The 19,534-nt window shown below is 38.5% G+C and overlaps 1 protein-coding gene across 2 annotated transcripts in view; it reads right to left on the bottom strand.

Annotated features, from left to right (window-relative positions):
• The window catches only part of JAKMIP2 (janus kinase and microtubule interacting protein 2), a 45,376-nt gene that overhangs the window by 13,894 nt on the left and 11,948 nt on the right, over window positions 1-19,534 (bottom strand). For both annotated transcript variants that reach the window (XM_032211223.1, XM_032211224.1), the window contains exons 3-8: window positions 12,267-12,476; window positions 10,895-10,993; window positions 8,745-8,891; window positions 7,572-7,712; window positions 5,268-5,324; window positions 2,208-2,327 (exon numbers count right to left, since the gene is read on the bottom strand). In XM_032211223.1, the coding sequence (XP_032067114.1) occupies window positions 2,208-2,327; window positions 5,268-5,324; window positions 7,572-7,712; window positions 8,745-8,891; window positions 10,895-10,993; window positions 12,267-12,476 (774 nt within the window). The remainder of the gene's footprint in view (window positions 1-2,207; window positions 2,328-5,267; window positions 5,325-7,571; window positions 7,713-8,744; window positions 8,892-10,894; window positions 10,994-12,266; window positions 12,477-19,534) is intronic.

The following is a 19,534-nucleotide window of genomic DNA, read 5'->3' as shown; positions in this document are numbered from 1 at the left end:
TGCCACTTGCACACAGAATACCTACTCGTACCTACTTACCTCGTAAGTAGACTGCAGGGACTAAGATTTTTGTGATCAACTTCCGAATTGCGAGGCTGGGAGTTGTGGAATTTTAATTAAGCTGACAGCTATAACGCAGCCTATATGAACATAAGGTTTGCGCCAGCCTAATTTCTTAAACACTTTCATATGTAACTAATTTACAGCTAAAGAGAGATTTTCTGAGTGGCAGGATAAAAAATAATCCTGGCTGAGTCATTTCTTATGGAATGGTTTTAAAAAAGGTTTTAAAGACTTAAAGACTAGTTGCAAAAAGCTTAAGAGGGAGTGAATATAAATGTATACATGAAGGATAATTATTTTGAAAGATTGTTTTTGGTAAAGTGCTTTTGAATTAATTGGAATTAAATTGACAAACGGACTAGATCCTTTGTGGAATGTTTTTTTTGGTATTATTAAATAGTGCTGACACTTGGTGGATTTCATAAAACAAAGGAAAAGTAATTTGAGCCAGAATAGGATGCTTAATGTAATTATGCAGTTCCATTTGAGCTGAAAGTAATAAAGGCACAGAAACACAAAATAGAAAAAGAAAACAAAGAAGGGGATTTCCTTTTCTCTTTAATTATAATTTATAATGGTAACCACCAGAAAAGTGGCAAAAATAGAGAGGAGACTTGCTGGAGCAACCTGCAGAGAGAGGGATTACACATGATTTCCTTCAGAAAACGTTTGAGCAACTGGCCAGTAAGTTCGCTGAATCACCTGATGCTAAACTGACAGCTTTTGAAAAAAGAACAAATGAAAGATTTGTAAAGATGGAAGAGGAGATGATAGAAGAAGTTGAGAAGACAGAAAGGACTGTAAAACAAATGCCTGGACTTATAAAACAAATCAATGCAAAGCGGAAGTTTTGAAGAACAAGACTCTATTATGAACAGAGTGTTGGAAAGTGAACTAGATAATCTGCTTCTATTGGAATTTTGAGAGTTGTTGTGGTCTGCCGGCAACCTGGCTGCAGAGTCAAATAGTGAGGAGCTTGGGGAGGAACATAGGCCATTCTTGGAGTTTGGGGAAGGCTCGGATGAGGGCTCTGTGTCAGAGGCAGAGACGGGGCCCTGGCCATCTGGAGTGATGTGCTGCCTCCGGAGTCTCTGGAGTCTGACATCAGCGACTCAGAAGAACAGTGTGAATCTGTTCCCAGTGCGCATGCGCAGAGCTGCCAGAAGGCAAGAACAGTTAAGATAAAAGGGGTGACTCGGGAGTAAGGCTTGAAGATGCTTGGCCTCTCCCATAAGACATAAAAGACGAGCAAAGAGACGTGAGCCTTTGCAGGAAACAATTTTGTTCATTCTGGTCAGTTCAAACTCTGAGAAGCTCCGTTTGACTCTGTGCACCATTTAGCCTTGCAAAACTAATTGGCAATTAGGTCTCTGGCAGCATTTCAAAGGAGATAAAGTTGGGCGTTTATCAGCATTATCCTGAAAGATTGTGGCAGACATCTGTAGGACTTTTCACAGACTGTGTGTGAATCATTATGGGCTGTGAATGACCATAATTCACAGCCGTTTAAATAAAAGAGGGTTTGGGTGGCTAAGCATGTGATTTATGCTTTATCAGGAAGCCTAGGTCAGAATAAGAGTGAAGAAAATTTGTTTGAGATTTGGAGTAACCCAGAATGATTCTGGTGAAGATATTAGAGAAAATGTTGTCTGGGTTTGAGGAGGATGCAGAGGTTAGACATTGATAAAGTATAGAGAATAAATAAAAAATTTGAAAGAATAAGAAATGTTCCAAGGTATGTTTTGATGCACTCTGTTAGGAAGAAGACCAAGTTTTATAGCATATGCAACTGTTTTTAAAGAAATCCCTATTAGAATTTTGCTTAAGAGAAAAAGTATTTTTGACTGAGAAATTAAAGCAAAATAAGATTCTAGTTTGATGAAACAAATGTCCATTTTTCCATTTTGATGGGACAAATTGGAAGATGTGATATGTTTTTCTAAAGAGCAAAGTTTTTTGACTGAATTCTGTCCAGAAATTGAGGGAATTTCTAGAAAAAAAAAAGTAAAGAGGAATTGGAGGAGGTTGAAATGGAGATTTTGAAGGACACTACATTAAAAAATACAGGTGCACAAGAACTTGAAAGGGTTGATACACATTTGCTAATTATTCAAACTTTATAAAAATAGGGAAGAAAATCTTACTTCATCTAGATCTTCATCTGGTGTTGCTGGTGTTCTGTCTGTCCTAAATGAAGCCATGGATGATGTTTCGGAGTCCATGGAATCATCATCACCCCCATAAACTGTGTCCAGAACATGCCTCTGTAAAAAAAAAAAAACATTCTAACTCTGCCACCAGCCCAGCTTTCTAGCACAGATAATACTCCATCTTATGAACTCAGTCAGATATTGGAGATGCTTTATGTGGGTGACAATGTAGTAGTTATCTGGATTTTTGAAACCCTATTTTGTTATGAAAACCTAGAATTTGAAGACAGCAAACTAGCCAAATGGCTCTGCTGATGACTGCAGGAAAAAACAGCTACATCACCCCTGGATAGTTTGTCCTTCTACTCCTCATTTCCAATTGTGGCAGTCACAATGCAGAAACAACTCCAACGGTTTTGTATAAAAGGCCTTTACAGAGTACAATAGGATAGACTTTGCTCTGGACAGGTTGAAGTCTAACAATTGACCTAGGAAACCGAAGGAAATTGAGATGCAAATAAACAAGGATATTTTTGCCCAAGACCATTTTCTTCCTCATTAAGCTTGTTTGTTTGGTTATACAATATCATTTATAGGTCTTACAAGCAATGCTGTGAAAATAGCTGCTATCTTTTGGAGCCCACTATTACAATTCAATGATTTAAAAATAGCTTTAGTGTATTCAGACTGACTAAGTTAATTAGCAACATCAAAGAAGTAAATGAGTCATTCACCAAGCTGACAGAATTGGTTAATCAGCAGGTTGGATAGCAAAGTACTGATGATTTCAGCACTTAAAACTTGCCAAAATGAGTCATGAAGAAGTCTGATCCATGAGAATTTAAATCACTCTTATACTACGATGTTTTTGTTCCCACATAAAAGATCAGACATCACAGAAGTGGAAAATATATTGTATGAGTATGTTCTACAAGCAGTTTTGCAGTTTGCAGAACCACAGATGTTAGCAAGAAATTGGCAATGAGTTGCACATACAGTGGGACCTCAGGTGCCATCAGTAATCCATTCTAGGACTTCGGTCGGCACCCAATTCGGTCGTGACCAGAAGCAAGACTGACTGTGCATGCACGTACACTCTCTCTCACACACACACACACAAAATGGCACAGTCAGGAAAAATCGCCACTGTTGTGTTTATTTGGCACCCGAGGATGTGTTCGTGACCTGAGTGAAACATTTAGTGGATTTTTCGGTTGGCACCCAAATTTTTTTAAAAAAATAATTTATTTGTATGCCGCCCTTTTCCCTAAAGGGACTCAGGGCGGCTCACAACTCAAAGGGAGGGAAAAACAAACAAAGTTACAAAAAACATAAAACCATACATAGTTAAAAAAGGACAACAATCATACCATTTGAAGTGGGGCAGCGAGTCTTTAGCCCCAGGCCTGTCGGAACAGCCAAGTTTTAAGGGCTGTGCAGAAGGCCTGGAGGGTGGTGAGGGTACGAATATCCATGGGGAGTTCGTTCCAGAGGGTCGGAGCAGCCACAGAGAAGGCCCTCCTCCGGGTAGTCGCCAGTCGACACTGGCCGGCTGATGGAATTCGGAGGAGGCCTAGTCTGTGGGATCTAATTGGTCTAGTGGAGGTAATTGGCAGTAGGCGGTCTCTCAAGTACCCAGATCCAATACCATGAAGGGCTTTGTAGGTGACAACTAGCACCTTGAAGCGTACCCGGAGATCAACAGGCAGCCAGTGCAGCTCGCGGAGGATAGGTGTTACGTGGGTGAACCGAGGCGCACCCACGATCGCTCACGCGGCTGCATTCTGGACAAGCTGAAGTCGCCGAATACTCTTCAAGGGCAGCCCCATGTAGAGCACGTTGCAGTATTCCAGTCTAGAGGTCACAAGGGCACGAGTGACTGTTGTGAGAGCCTCCCGGTTCAGGTAGGGACGCAACTGGTGCACCAGGCGAACCTGGGCAAATGCCCCCCTGGTCACAGCTGACAAATGGTGTTCAAAAGTCAGCTGTGGGTCCAGGAGGACTCCCAAGTTGCGGACCCTATCTGAGGGGCGTACTGTTTGACCCCCCAGCCTGAGAGGTGGAACACTTGGCCAATTAGTAGGAAGGAAGCACAGCAGCCACTCGGTCTTATCTGGATTGAGTGCAAGCTTGTTAACCCCCATCCAGTCCCTAACAGCCTCGAGGCCCTGGCACATCACGTCCATCGCTTCATTGAGTTGGCACGGGGCGGACAGATACAGCTGTGTATCGTTCGCATACTGGTGGTATTTTATCCTGTGCCGTCGAATGATCTCACCCAGCGGTTTCATGTAGATATTAAAGAGGAGGGGGGACAGGACCGAACCCTGCGGCACCCCATACGTTAGGGGCCTAGGGGTCGATCTCTGCCCTCCGACCAACACCGACTGTGACCTGTCCGAGAGGTAAGAGGAGAACCACCGTAAGACAGTGCCTCCCACCCCCACCTCCCGCAGTCGTCGCAGAAGGATACCATGGTCGATGGTATCGAAAGCCGCAGAGAGGTCAAAAGGAGGTCAAATTGTTCGTGGTCTGAGCCATTCTGGACCAGATGTCCCACTGTATGATAGTCTTTTTGTTTAATTTTCATGCCTCCATCACTAGTAAGCGCAGCTGGGTTTACTGTTACTTGACCAAATGCTTTCTTTCTTTCATATAGGGGTTTCTATGAGCCCTAATATCTTTCCTTCTTTATGGAAAGAAGGAGAAATGGGCATGCAATAGAGTAATTTCATGAATTGGAAATGAAATATAATTTAACATACCATGTTTTCCCAAAAATAAGGCCAGGTCTTATTTTCTTTTGACCCCCAAATAAGCACTTGGCCTTATTTTCGGGGAGGTCTTATTATTTTTGAGGTGCAGGAGGCAGCAAGCATGGTCACCTCATGGCTACTGCTGTGTTGCAATATTTTCGGAGAGGGCTTATTTTCAGGTGGGGACTTATTTTAGCAAATGCTCTCAAAAGCCCGATTGGGCTTATTATCCGGGAAGTCTTATTTTCAGGGAAACAAGATATTAGTGGGTTCAAAATAATCTGTAAACCTCATTTACCTTAATTGGCTTTGAACTTCTTTTATGCTTCCTCCGTCGAATAAGTTTTTCTCTATCCTAGATAAGAAAACCAAGAAACGGTTACCACTCAGGATACAAAGATAACCGAATAACAGAGTTGGAAGGGCCTTGGAAGTCTTCTAGTCCAACCCCCTGCTCAGACAGGAAACCCTATACCATTTCAGATAAATAATTGTTCAATCTTTTGTTAAAAATTTCCAGTGTTGGAGCATCCACAACTTCTGGAGACAAGTTGTTCCACTGATTAATTGTTCCAACTGTAAGGAAATTTCTCTTTAGTTCTAGGTTGGTTCTCTCCTTGATAAGTTTCCATTCATTGTTTCTTGTCCTGCCTTCAGGTGTTTTGGAGAATAGATTGATCCCCTCTTCTTTGTGGCAGCCCCTTAGCTTTGAACAGTGCTATCATATTTATTTATTTATTAGACTTATATACCGCTTCATAGAGCTTTCAGCCCTCTCTAAGCGGTTTACAGATTTTTAGCAAATTGAGTCAGCATATCGCCCCCACAGTCTGGGTCCTCATTTCACCCACCTCGGAAGGATGGAAGGCTGAGTCAACCTTGAGCTGGTGAGATTTGAACCGCTGAACTGCAGATAACAGTCAGCTGAAGTGGCCTGCAGTACTGCACCCTAAACAGACATACTCAGTTCCTGCACTCTTTCTTCATATGTTTTATCTTCCAGTCCCCTCTTCTTTGTTGCTCTTCTCTGCAGTCTTTTTAGAGTCTCAACATCCTTTTTATATTGTGGTGACCAAAACCTGGATGCAATATTCCAAGTATGGTCTTATCAAGGCATTATACTTGATATTGAGGTATTAGCACTTCATGTGATTGTGAAGATATTAAATGGACGTATAAGAGTGAACCATTCACTCATTTGAGTGATTCATTCATTTATTCATTCATTCCAAGTTCCAGCTCAATGAGAATTTTATGAACTAAATAGAACACAAATAGAGGCAAATCAGTTGAGGAGGAGTTGGGATTATTCCACTAACCCATCCTTTCTATTAGCTATAATATGGCAATAAGCAACAGGAAGTTTTTCCCAAGGGCTCTTAAAAAAGCTTCTTGAAGAAATTAAAGAGGTAGCAGTATATAATTTCTTTGGAAATCTTTCTTACAGGATAAGTATGGAATAATTCTAGACAAGAAGGGATCAACGTCAGGTTCCTAGAGTCTATTCTATATTTTTCCAGAGACCAAAAAATCAATCAAATGAAAAAATAATGATTTATATACACCTTCAGTTAATGATTTCTGAATATATCACTGCTCAAGTATTTGTTTTAGTAACTGAACAAAACTCACTTTTGTTTCATCCACAAACACAGCCCTGATTTTCTCTGAGCCATTCTTCATTTCAGTTGATAAAAAGTGACTTTTTCATTGAATGCCATTATTAATGCTGGAAGGAAGAACTTTTGCTAACCTAGTGCAAATCTACTGAGAGATTTATTACTAAATCCTCATACAGTGTCTGCCTACTTCCAATTTCTGTTCATCCCTTTGGTTTATGAATATCATTAGATGAAAGGGATCAATGAGAGGCAGACAAGACAAAGACAATTTTAAAGGTAAGGATTACAATATTATCCATTTGAAAATGGATGGGAAGTCAGAAAAGAATTTTACAAAGAACACTCCCTCCCTTATTTCAAGAATACAGAACGTGAAATAAAGTGTTTAAATTACAAAAGGATATTTGGTACAAGTTTTTGTTTTTAAACAATATTGCTACCAAAAGCAATTTGACATGACAACAATTATTTAGAATGAGGGTGGGGTCCATTTCATTCAATAGGTTCATGTATAAGCTAGATAGATATCCATAATTATGCTTTAATCTGAATTCCTGCAGTAGGTGTAGAGTGGTCTATACATTTACCTTGTAATTGTGGGAAACTGATTGCATTTCTGACTAAAGTACTGTATTATTGCCACCTTCCATATTATCTCCTGAGAATGCCTTAAGGCATATGTGGGGACCTCTGTCTCCTCCATTCTTGTAAATAGAGGTGATGCTGACTTCTTGACTTTGCTTTGCAGTTTACCAGATTTTAATTTTTTTTATTCATCTAATCTTGCAAGCTCAGACCTGTCTATTCTGGGCTGTATTTCACATTAGTTGGACTTGATAGAATTCAACACATCTATGGACCTTCTAGTTCAGGAAATGCTATATTAAACTATATTAGTCATAATGCAATTTCTTTTAAATTATACAATCTTACAAGATCTGTTTCTTTGTTCTTAGTTGATGAAGACTTAATAAACTTACTCTTGTCAGCTCATCAATTATGTTTTGTTGTTCTATAACCTGGAGCTTCAAAAATTCGGTTTCTTGTTCTTCATTTGCTTGATCAAGATCATTCAGCGATTTTAATTTCTTCAGAGGAGGATGTGATACCATTTTTTCTTTCTACACAACAAAAACATAAAATAGGAAAACCAGTTTTCTTTTTAGATTTTTAATTTTTTTACTTGATTAGATCATCGTACTATATTATTTCTCACATTTGATTTTCCACCTGTCTTACATATTGAATTATAGATATTAGAGCTGTTTTTCCCCTCATGGCATGTTTTTAAATTACTGTTGTTTTGCGAGAAGGGAAGATACACATCTCTTTACGGAAAAAACACTCAGCAGAGCATTCAACTATGGATGTGTATATTTATTAACAAATAGACAAAATTGAACTCAGTGGGACTTCTAAATACACATGATTAGGATATAGTGTCCTGGCTCTCTAGTAAAATCACCCAGGCCATTATTTATTACATCTGTTTGATTCCTACATATAAACATATAAAGCCATATAGCAAATGGCTTTCAAAACATGAAAAAAACAGGAATGGGAAAAAATGCAACGAATTGTGATCTGGGAGATAGACTTGAATTCCTAGAAAATGCAATGATTCCAAGAAAATAACATTTTGTAATGTTCATTCTGGAGAATTAAGGGAATAATGAGAATGAATCCAAGCACAATTATTTTTGAATTTTGAATTAAGCATCACTGCAGTTCCTTCTTGCTCATGTCCATTTTGCTAAACTGAAGAGGGGCACCGACAACCCCAGGAATAAAAATTTGGGTTTTTTTGTGTCTTCTAGACCCCCAGTTTAAATAAGCTACAGTTTAAAATAAAGAAAAATATGTGTTTTAAAAAAATCACCAATCCAATGAAAAATTATTTCACCCCATGTTGGTTGGGCATGATACATTCTGTTTTTTTTCTTTGTTATAATTTTTTTTGAACATAAAAAGTCTGAATAACATTGTCTGGATGTTAGTCCTTTCAGCTCTTCATACCCTGTTATGACACCAAAAAAGTCTATTATCCAAATAGAATTATGGCATTTCCCTTAATAGTTACTGTATATTCCAAGAACTGAAAAAAAACCCCGAAAGAATAAAAAACAGAATAAATCTGAATTCTTGGTACAAACCATCTCTAAATTTTCCTTAGTGATTGCTTTAAGTTTCTCCTCCATGCGTTGCAATGACTGCATGAGTTCATCATTTCTTTTAGAGAGGCACTTATTTCTTTCCAGAAGAGGTTTGCATTGTTTTTCAGCTTCTCGAACACGTTTCAACTGCAAACAAAATGCTAATTAATTAACTAGATTTATAGATTACATATCTATAGTACACACATCCCCTAACTCATATACAGGTAGTCCTCAACTTGCGACCACAATTGAGCCCAAAATTTAGGTTGCTAAGTGAGAAATTTGTTAAGTGAGTTATACCCAATTTTACAACTTTACTTGCCACATTTGTTAAGGGAATCACTGCAGTTGTTAAATTAGTAACAGGGTTGTTAAGTGAATCTGGTTTCTGCATTGACTTTGCTTGTCAGAAGGTTGCAAAAGGTGATTACATGACTCTGGGATAACTCAATCATCATAAATGTGAATCAGCTGTCAAACATCCAACTGTAAATCACGTGACCATGGAGATGCTGAAACAGTCATAAATGTGAAAAATAGTCATAAGTCATTTTTCCCCAGTGCTGTTATAACTTTGAAAGTGGACAGTGGACTGTTGTAAGTCAAGGACTACCTGTACACTCTGATTGACAAATATATATATATATATATATATATATATATATATATATATATATATATATATATATATATATATATATATATATATATATATATATATATATGTAGTATTTGTGCTGATAAATAAATAAAGGGAGACTAGATAAATAAATAAAGGGAGACTAGTATAGATCTGTTTCAAGCTATTTAGCTCTCATCAGCTAGCCATACCCTTATTGGGATTCGAACCTGGGCTGTATTGCATATTAGGCAGATGTATTAACCACTTGAGCCACAGGCTGTCCTCCGTTATCAGCTGAGCCAGGGAGAAAGGTATATATTTGTATCTCTATCTCTATCTCTATCTCTATCTCTATCTCTATCTCTATCTCTATCTCTATCTCTATCTCTATCTCTATCTCTATCTCTATCTATCTATCTATCTATCTATCTATCTATCTATCTATCTATCGTTTCTGGAATGGAAATGTTTAAAACATGATTTCTTCAAGAAGTTATCATGTTGATTCATATATCACACTAACTTCAAAACAAACTACAAACTATGGCTTAGAATGTTATATGAATCAAATCAATAGAACACAGTTTGAGGGATAGAATTTCAAGCATTGCTTTTTTTAAAGATGCCATCTGCAGATCTTAAAATAATGATAATATCATTTGAATCTACAAAACACGTTTGATCAGAGTTAAAAATGTTGATGAGTTCATTATGGCAAGAAATGCCACTTCTAACTTACCTACATTTATTTTCCTGAAATGTTGTTTAAGTATCTATAGCCAAAAATAAATTTAACATAAGAAATCAACCTACCTACTGCTCATAACATTGAATGAGAGACCATGTCATGCCTCATTCTTCTAAGAAGAGAAAGAATGGTTGCTATTCCCTTGCTCTGGTTGTATTTTGTTATTAAAATGTGTATAATATCTAGTGCTGGAAAATTTATCATGTGAAACCAAGAAGAGGGGTTATCTGTCAGAGACTGATTTTACACATTCAGCTAACCATTATTTATGAAATAAGTCAGAATTGCCCAGGTTCACACAACAAGCAGTGCTACAAAATATGAATCATGGAAGATAGCAGTCAGATCTATAATATGATGAACTTATTATAGTGATTAAACCAGGTTCACATCTATCTATGGCCACAGAAATTTACTGGGTAAATTTAGATCAATCATTCTCAGTCTAACTCAATTCAGACAATTAACATCAATCCTAACTAGAGAACTTCAATCGTCTTCCACTGAAATGATCCCATAGGAGATCATGAACTTTAGTCCCACCTCAGGAACAAAGCCAGCTGGGTGACCTTGAGTCAGTCACTTCCACAGCCCAAACCACTTCTGAAAAACCTTGCCAAGAAAATTTCAGAAACCTATTCAGAGAACCAGATATAATTGAACAGAAGAAAAACAAGTATGAACAAAGCCGATGCATCTCTGCAACATTATTTATCATTTATGATTTTGTCATTGCTATTTTAAATAAAATGTTCAGAAACTGCTAAGGGACCATACCAATTCATTACGTTCATCCACAAGCAGAGTGTTCCTATCCTCAAGTTTCCGAATAGTAGCATTGAGTTCTGCCATTCTCTTCTGATTTCTACGTAGATCCTACAAATGTTTGTCAAAGAAAAATAATTTGACACAAGTGTTATTTATAGGCAAGTGTTAAATCCTTGGAAGAAATTATGAATCACAATGAAGATAAAATTGCAGGATCCAATCTGTGTTGGTCACCGAGACCAGAGTTTTAGTCTTCTGAGATGTCGGGGTGGAGCCCATCCTCAGGGAAGTTCTCTCTCAACACAGTGGTGAAAGAGAAGATCCCTGAGGATGGGCTCCAGCATGAGTCCGAAAGCTTGGAAGACTAAACTTCTGGTCCTGGGGACTGACCCAGATTGGATCCTGCAACATTATTCTGGGACATGTATATGCCTTCGTTTGTGAAGATGGAATTGTATAGCCAAGAGTAACAAATATTGTGAGGTTTGTGGAGGTCTCTAAGTTTGGTTGTTTTCTTGCAGATATTTCATTACCATACTTGGTAACATCATCAGTGTACTGATGATGTTACAATTTGATAAGAAAACAACCAAGCCCAGAGAGTACCAAGGAACCCACAGGTCAACCCTGAGATACAAATATTATCTTCTATCAGTACAAATACTGACAAAAGTCATCAGTATCTAGAGAACCATATATTGTGCATCCTTGCTAAACATATAACCTTGTATTTTATGTAAACAAGAATGTGAGCGTATGTTTCTAAATCTGTAAGTGGCTTTAAGAAAGCCTCTATGTCACAGTCTCAGTTTATAATTTGATCTTCAACAAGTGAACATTAACAGTAGGCTTTTACAAGCTCTTTTATAAACTGTTGAATATAGAATGTTTGGTGTGTTTTAAAGGCTTTGCATAAATGCCAATCATTTTTCTCCTCCTCCTCCTCCTTCTCAGGATCCCCCCCCCCTGTACCGGTTGGTACTGGTTCACTTCGCACGTGCTTTGCATTGCGCATGCTCAGTTGACTGAACATTGTTCTGTGCATGCGCAGAAACATGCCAGCAATGGCAGAAGAGACCAGGGAACCGGTTCATGGGCATGGCCAGCCTGGGTCGCTGCCAATTCTGCAACCCAGGTCAAATCACCACTACCGGTTCAGCCGAACCGGGAGCAACCCACCTCTGCTTCTCCTCCTTTTCATCATCTCTTGTTTTGAATTAACTACACAGTTGAATCAGAACTGAAGTGTAGCCTTTGAATTACCACAAGAGGGAGTATTGCATAGTTCATGAGTAGATGCCACTCATGGAAAGCAGAGCAATGATGCAATAAGCAAACCCAATCAAAATCCCAGTGTGATGAAATAGAAGATGCTTCTTACAGGACTGCTGCAGTGTTCCGAGCCATCTCCTGCTCTGCCTGGGATCTCTCTTTTGGGACTGCTCATGTTGCATTCAGCCTCCTTAACCAAAAACAGTTGTTCATCCAATGCTTCTTTCTGTAGCTGAAGCTTCTGAACATATCCTGTCAGGGTCTCCAGCTCTTTCTCCAAAGAAAAGATAGTTCTGTCTTTTGCTTTGATCTCATCCATCTGAATGAAGATACACAGGAACAGTGATATGGCATAAGTTCAATCATGAATCCACACATCTGAATACATTTTGCAAGTAAAGGATCTTCGGGGTTCATTGGTTATAGCATTTCTTAGAGCCATTTCTTCTCTAAAACTATAGCGCAGTGATGGCAAACCTTTTTTCTATGGCGTGCCAAAATTGTGTGCCTGTGTGCTATTGCGCACGCACACATGCCCACATCAATTCAATTCTCCCCGCCCACCTGCTCATGTACCCATGGCCACACACCAACCCACGCATGAGCGTATGACCCCAAAACCTCTGGAGGCTTTCTGAAGCCTGGTGAGGGCAAAAATGGCCTCCCCCGGCCTTCCAGAAGGCTGAAAATCAGCTGGCATGCTGGAGCTGACGACTGGTGTGACAGCAAATATGGCTCCGTGTACCACATGTGGCATGTGTGCCATAGGTTCACCATCATGGCTATAACAGCATAAAATAGATCAGTGCATATAAGGATATATCTATTTAAAATTAATGATTTTAAGTTAGTTATTTTATGAGTATCAATAATTTGTTTTAATGTAATATTCAAATAGTGGCACACAAGGAATACAAATAAACAAGCAAATCTGCACTTTTATGCTTTTTAATGAAATTTTAAATTGTCATTACATTACAAATGGATTACAAATGGAAAGTGTAAAGCTGGAACCTCTATAGCAGCGGTTCTCAACCTGTGGGTCGTGACCCCTTTGGGGTTGGATGACCCTTTCACAGGGGTCGCCTAAGACAATCGAAAAATTGCAAAATTACAGTTATGAAGTAGCAACGAAAATAATTTTATGGTCACCACAACATGAGGAACTGTATCAAAGGGTTGCGGCGTTGGGAAGGTTGAGAACCACTGCTCTAAAGGTAGCTTGGTGCAAAAATCACCCAATTCATCAAATGCATTCTCTCTCAGTTTGAAAAACAGTCTGATTAGTTCGCATCATTCTGCAAATATTCTGGTTTGATCCTGAATCTTAAATGAAATATGAGAAACAACTCTGTTCCACTATAGATGAGCCATGGTGGTGCAATGGTTAGGGTGCAGTGCTGCAGACTACCGTATATACTCGAGTATAGGCCGACCCGAATATAAGCCGAGGCACCTAATTTTACCACAAAAAACTGGAAAAGTTATTGACTCGAGTATAAGCCTAGGGTGGGAAATGCAGCAGCTACCGGTAAATTTCAAAAAATAAAAATAGATACCAATAATGTTTTGAATATTTATTTCAAAGAAAAACAGTAAACTAGCGGTGTATTCAATGAAATACTTCACTCACCTCATGATGCTGATGTCCCGCTGTGATGATGATGTCCCGTGCAGCCGCGGGAGCGATGTCCCGCCTCCTATGACACACGGCACAGTGATTCCTATCATTGGATCACTGTACCAGAGGAGGTGGGACATCGCTATGTGGCTGCTTGCCATAACAAGGAGGAGGTGGGATATCGTTGCAGAGCGGCAGGAGGGGGAGGAAGGGGAATCGTAAGACAGCCCTGCATTACATTAGAACGTGAGGAGGGGGGATGGTGCGGTGCGCGCTGCGCGGCAAACTGACACAGAGGGAGGGGAAACTCACAGGGGCACTGGGCCATTCACGAGTGTCACCCAGCGGCATGGCCCCGCCCCTTTTTCTCCTCCATTTCGGGCAAATTTTTCACTGACTCGAGTATAAGCCGAGGCGGCTTTTTTCAGCCCAAAAAGTGGGCTGAAAAACTAGGCTTATACTCGAGTATATACAGTAATTGTGCTGACTGCCTGTAATTTGGCAGTTCAACTCTCACCAGGCTCAAGGTTGACTCAGCCTTCCATCCTTCTGAGGTGCGTAAAATGAGAACCCAAAATTGTTGGGGGGGAATATGCTGACTCTATAAACTGCTTAGAGAGGGCTGTAAAGCACTGTAAAGTGGTATAAGTCTAAGTGCTATTGCTATAGATAAACCTAGTGAAAGTCTTATCTATAGGTTGTCATTCAGCTATCAAGGAAAATGAGGGCAGACTGCATTTGATATCTAGATGCAATATTCTCAGCTCTATGAAACTGGTGAATCTCTCAGCAGTTTGTTTTTCATTTTTGGTAAAGCCAAAACCATTATTGACTGTGTGATATTACACAGTGTTGGTTAGCAGAAGCCAAATTCTTTTAGTTAAGAATGCAGTCATATATTATGGAAATCATGGTGATATTTATCAAGAATGGGATCTTTGTGTTGAATTTTCCATAAATTATAACAGAAAGATGAGTTTGGAAAATACCGAAGGAATGCAATGTGAAATTGCCAATAAGAGATTGATCATTAAGCAAATAGACTAATCTTGCTCTGTTTCATTGAATAGAAAATATTCTGATCATCAATAATAATAATACAGGTCTATACTTTTTGTTATCTGGACCTCTCAAACTTTTCAAGAGACCCAAGAATCAAAATCTTTTATCATTTTGATTAACTATGATCCATTCCTGCTAATGGTGTAGACACATTCAATTCAGACTAGCACCACCGTAGAATTAGGTATTAGATACTGTATAACTGATTACCACAAATAGTAGAAGCATCCCAAGATTACTATATCTGTCACTCCCACAGCAGTTTCTGCCTCAAGCTGACATTTTCATTCCCTCCTGTATATCCTATTCCAAATGGGAGCAACAAAAGGATTTATTCTTTAGAGAATACATGCACCGTAGATGCTGTTATAGGAAGGTTCACAGAGTGATGCATTCTGAGTTCCTTACATTAACCTTTGTTCTAAGCATCACCTCAGGGTGATGCCCATAGAGCGGCTGGCCAGGCTAAACATCTGCCCTGAAATCTCTTAGCCTTGAAATTGTTTGTGGCCCAGTAGCAGAATGGATTAGGGCTATCCAGGGCCACTGTTCATTATAGTGGCTTCATTTTACCTAAAATAGGGCTAGCTTTGACAACCAGAGAAACTGCATGATGATTCAAAGTTCCATTGATTTTGTCTCCAATTGCCAGAACATTATGGGGAAGAAAATTATTTTCATTTGATGAGAAGAAACGAACAAACAAACACCAGATCAAATAAAAAAGCTGCAGAAGTTTCTACATAGAATTTTGCACTAGAAATCTTAATAGCTGCTTTACAAAAATGAAGCAACGTATTTGAATCAAGGCCTGATTTATAATATTTTTAATTTGGTAAAATGTGCTTTGACCCAACAAGCACAAGAGACTATACAACTGTCAGAATGTTTCTATCTAGTTTCTAGCTAGTTTCAACTCAGATGCGGTGTGGTAGAATCTATACCTACCCAAAATGTTACTGACATGGTGAAATATGCATTGTGATGTTATGACCCAAGCTCTACCCTTTTGTACTAAACATAATTTTGTTATGATGTTGCAATGCACATTTCATCATTTGCACACCTTTCACAATGGAAATTTATGCCTAAGTGGGCTGAATCCAGATCTACATCCCTGCTGTCAGTCACAGAAGTTGGGATCGACTTTATTTAAATTTAACCTCCCAACTTCTAGTACTCCGTGGGTTTTTAAAATACTTATAGCCAAGCAATTATTCCCACTTTCTGGCTTTTGAGTGCCCTTTGTTTTTTGTTTTTACTGGAAACAATATATTCATTGTGTGATACCAGCTAACAAGGAATCACATGGTGAACATACCATCCTTGAACTACAGCAGTAACTGCAAATGATAAAAATACTGTCATGCCCAAAATAGTAAAAGAGTGTTCAAATCTGAAAATGCATCTTCAATTCAAATCAAACCAAATTAAAATCCTTGATAAAGATACCAGTTCTTATCTGAAAGTTTAAATTAATAAACTTCCAATTGTCACCCACAATTAAGTTATCACAACAGAATTGCTACTTTCTTTCCTGGTTGACATATAATATCTCAGCAGTACTTCTGGCTGATAGAGGTATTCTTTTAGATGCTTCAATTCCATTTTTGTTTATTTATTTGGGCTTTAAAGATCATTAATTATATCATGAACAGCAATGGTGGGTTGCCAATTTTTTTACTACCAGTTTGGGTGTGTTCCTGTACGTGCTTGCACGTGTGATGCTTCTGCGCATGTGCAGAAGCGTCTGGGCAGGTGGGTGGAGCCTCCCATCACTGGTACTTCTGGTTCGCCTGATCCGGGCCTAACCGGGAACAACCCACCTCTGATGAATAGAAGTTAAGTACTAAGTTAGTTCCTATAGAAATGGACCCAATATATTATCTGGCTGTTATGTTTCAGATTAGCTGAAAGTTTCAATACAAATTTAAGGGTATTCTTACCCTAAATTATGTATAAAATCCAAGCAGGCATTTAGCTGAGCTGTAAGCATTTCTGCTCTAAAGACATCCAGCATATTTCCTGAAATTCCAATTATCCAGCTTGTTGGGCATCAGACATATACCCCCAGTTTTAAACTTAATCGCAGTATCCTATACATGATAATAAAATTGAGTTGCTAACTGATTGAATATGATAATGGAAAGATAATTAAATAAAGGTTAAATATATGGAATATTGACAAATATTAAACTGTTATGGGAAGAATGTAAAGCAGAGGTAGGGAATTCACTTTTACACATGATAATTAAACTGAGTTGCTAATTGATTGAATATGACAATGAAGGACAATTAAGTATGGGTTTATATATGTGACACATGGATATATATATATATATATATATATATATATATATATATATATATATATATATATATATATATATATATATATATATATATATTAATTATATAAATATAATGCTGAGAATAGCTGGGAATTGTAACTAGGTCTACATCTTGGCCCAAAATAGGGTGGGTGGGTGAGTTAAAAATATAATTACTATATATGTATTCATTTTTTTTTCTCTTTTAAAAAAGGAGGAAGATATATCTTAAAATTAAATATGTATATTGAAAAGGAATTATAAATACCATCAACATAAAATGAAGCTCGCTCAGAGGCTAAAACACTAAGTAAATGAGATGAAGAGTGTGAAGTAGAGGAGAGAGGTAAGGGAAGAAGAGAGGGATAGGAGAGAGGAGGGGAGAAAGAAGGAATGGAAAGGGAAGAGAAGAGAAGGGGAGAGGAAGGGGAAGTAGAGAAAAGGAGGATGAGAGAGGGAAGAAAGGAGGTAGGGAGGAGGACGAGAGAGGGAGAAGAAAGTGATGGATAAGGTACAAATATGTTGTATAGAGAGCAGAAGAGCCAATAATTTTTGGGTGGAGTTGATGGTAAGATGAATTGATGTAAACATTTAATAATATAATACGATCTTGGTTATGTAATAGTGTACATGTGGTTATATGTTATGAAAATGAAAAAATAAAAAAATTATATTTTTTTTTTCAGCAACGGGTTCTCTTCCCAGTTGCTGGGTGAAAATGGCCATGGTGGGCGTGGCCTACCCAGCCTCTTGCACAAGGGGGCCATTTTCACCTTTCCCAAGCTCCGGAGGCTTTTCTTGAGCCTCTGGGAGGGCAAATACTGCCTCCCCTGGGACTTCCCCCTTTCCTGAGCCTCCACATGGGCCCTGCATTTACCTCACATCAAAAATGGGCCACATGGAGAGTCCAGGGAGGGGTGAGGTGGGAAGGGCCAGCCAGGGTGGGATTTGGAGGTTCTGTGGACTGGCCATAATGTTAGCCATGGGTTCTCCCGAATCTAGGCGAAGCAATAGAAGCTCATCCCTGCTGATACTGCTGTCCTTTTGTAAGGCCACAAAGACCAAAATATTTTGTCCATCAGCTACCTGTGTTTCAGTTGATTGAATTTAGTAGTCCAGCCTTTCTCTTTCTACTGTAGTACCTTACATTCCTCAAGGAATGTTAATCTGAAAATAAATTATTTAGGTCTCTAATGAGCCATTGTTCATCGCTGTACACTAGCTGATATTTCTACATAATTATGTGACAACAGGCAAAGATCACTGTAGTAAAAATATGTCAATATTTTATGAGAGCAAGAAGAAAACACAAAGCAAAACAACCAAAATGGGAGTTCATTAAAAATAAATTATTCCTGGATGCCGACAACCAGGAAACACTGCGTAGATCTTCAAGACATCTTTTAAATATAACTGTAAAGCCAGCTTGGTCTTGTGGTTAAGGCGCCAAACTAGAAAGCAAGAGACTGTGAATTCAAGTCCTGCCTTTGGCCATGAAAGTCAGCTGAGTGACCTTGAGCCAGTCACTCTCTGTCAGCCAAGCACACTAATATGTGGGGAAAATAGGAGGAACATATTCTGTTCACCACCTTGAGTTATTTGTAAAAATAATGATGGATGTGAGGGCGATCTGGCTGTGACATCTGTCACCCCATTGATCGCCAGGGTTGGGTTGTAAAAATAATGAAGATGGGAAATAAATAAACAATAATGATTTCATCCCACTTACTATTTTCCAAAACAAAATAATCATAGAGAATGTCTTATAAGAACATACAGCTTATTTAGGGTTTTTTTTGTAAAAAAACGTAGATCTCAATCCAGCACATTTAAATTGTTAGCTGAACTGTTGGTTTTAACGCCAAAGATTTCCTCAACAGCAAGTCATTCAAAACTCAGGCACCAAATCTCACACACAAATAGTGAGAGAAATAAAACATTTGGGTTTTTTTTTCTGAGATACAATTGTGCAGAATTCCATGGCACTTTTTCTAAAGTATGCATGGGAGTAAAAGGTTAATGGTATGTGGGAAAATATTTTGAAGGCAAGAAGGTACATGATTGCCAATATATTAATTTAAACACTCATATGATTTTGAGTAATACTCATTGAGAATTTTCTATTGTCATTAAATGCATAGGGTATCAGCGCAAAGCAATGACAGCCTAAACTGAATCAATAAGGTGCATGAAGATAGCTATATCTTTTTTTAGTGGACACTGCATGCTTCCCCCCTCCCCCCCCGCTTATATGGTCACATTTCTTTATTTTAGAATTCTTATTCTTGGCTCAGCCTCTTATTTTTCAGTGCAATTTTTGTGCCTGAGTATTGACTGTTAAAGTGTCCTGTGCTGGTAACTATT

The sequence above is a fragment of the Thamnophis elegans genome, chromosome 2, assembly GCF_009769535.1.
Source record: "Thamnophis elegans isolate rThaEle1 chromosome 2, rThaEle1.pri, whole genome shotgun sequence".
In the NCBI taxonomy this organism is placed as follows: domain Eukaryota; kingdom Metazoa; phylum Chordata; class Lepidosauria; order Squamata; family Colubridae; genus Thamnophis; species Thamnophis elegans.
The sequence above is the reverse complement of the archived record's forward strand: the minus strand, read 5'-3'. Positions and strand labels throughout refer to the sequence as shown.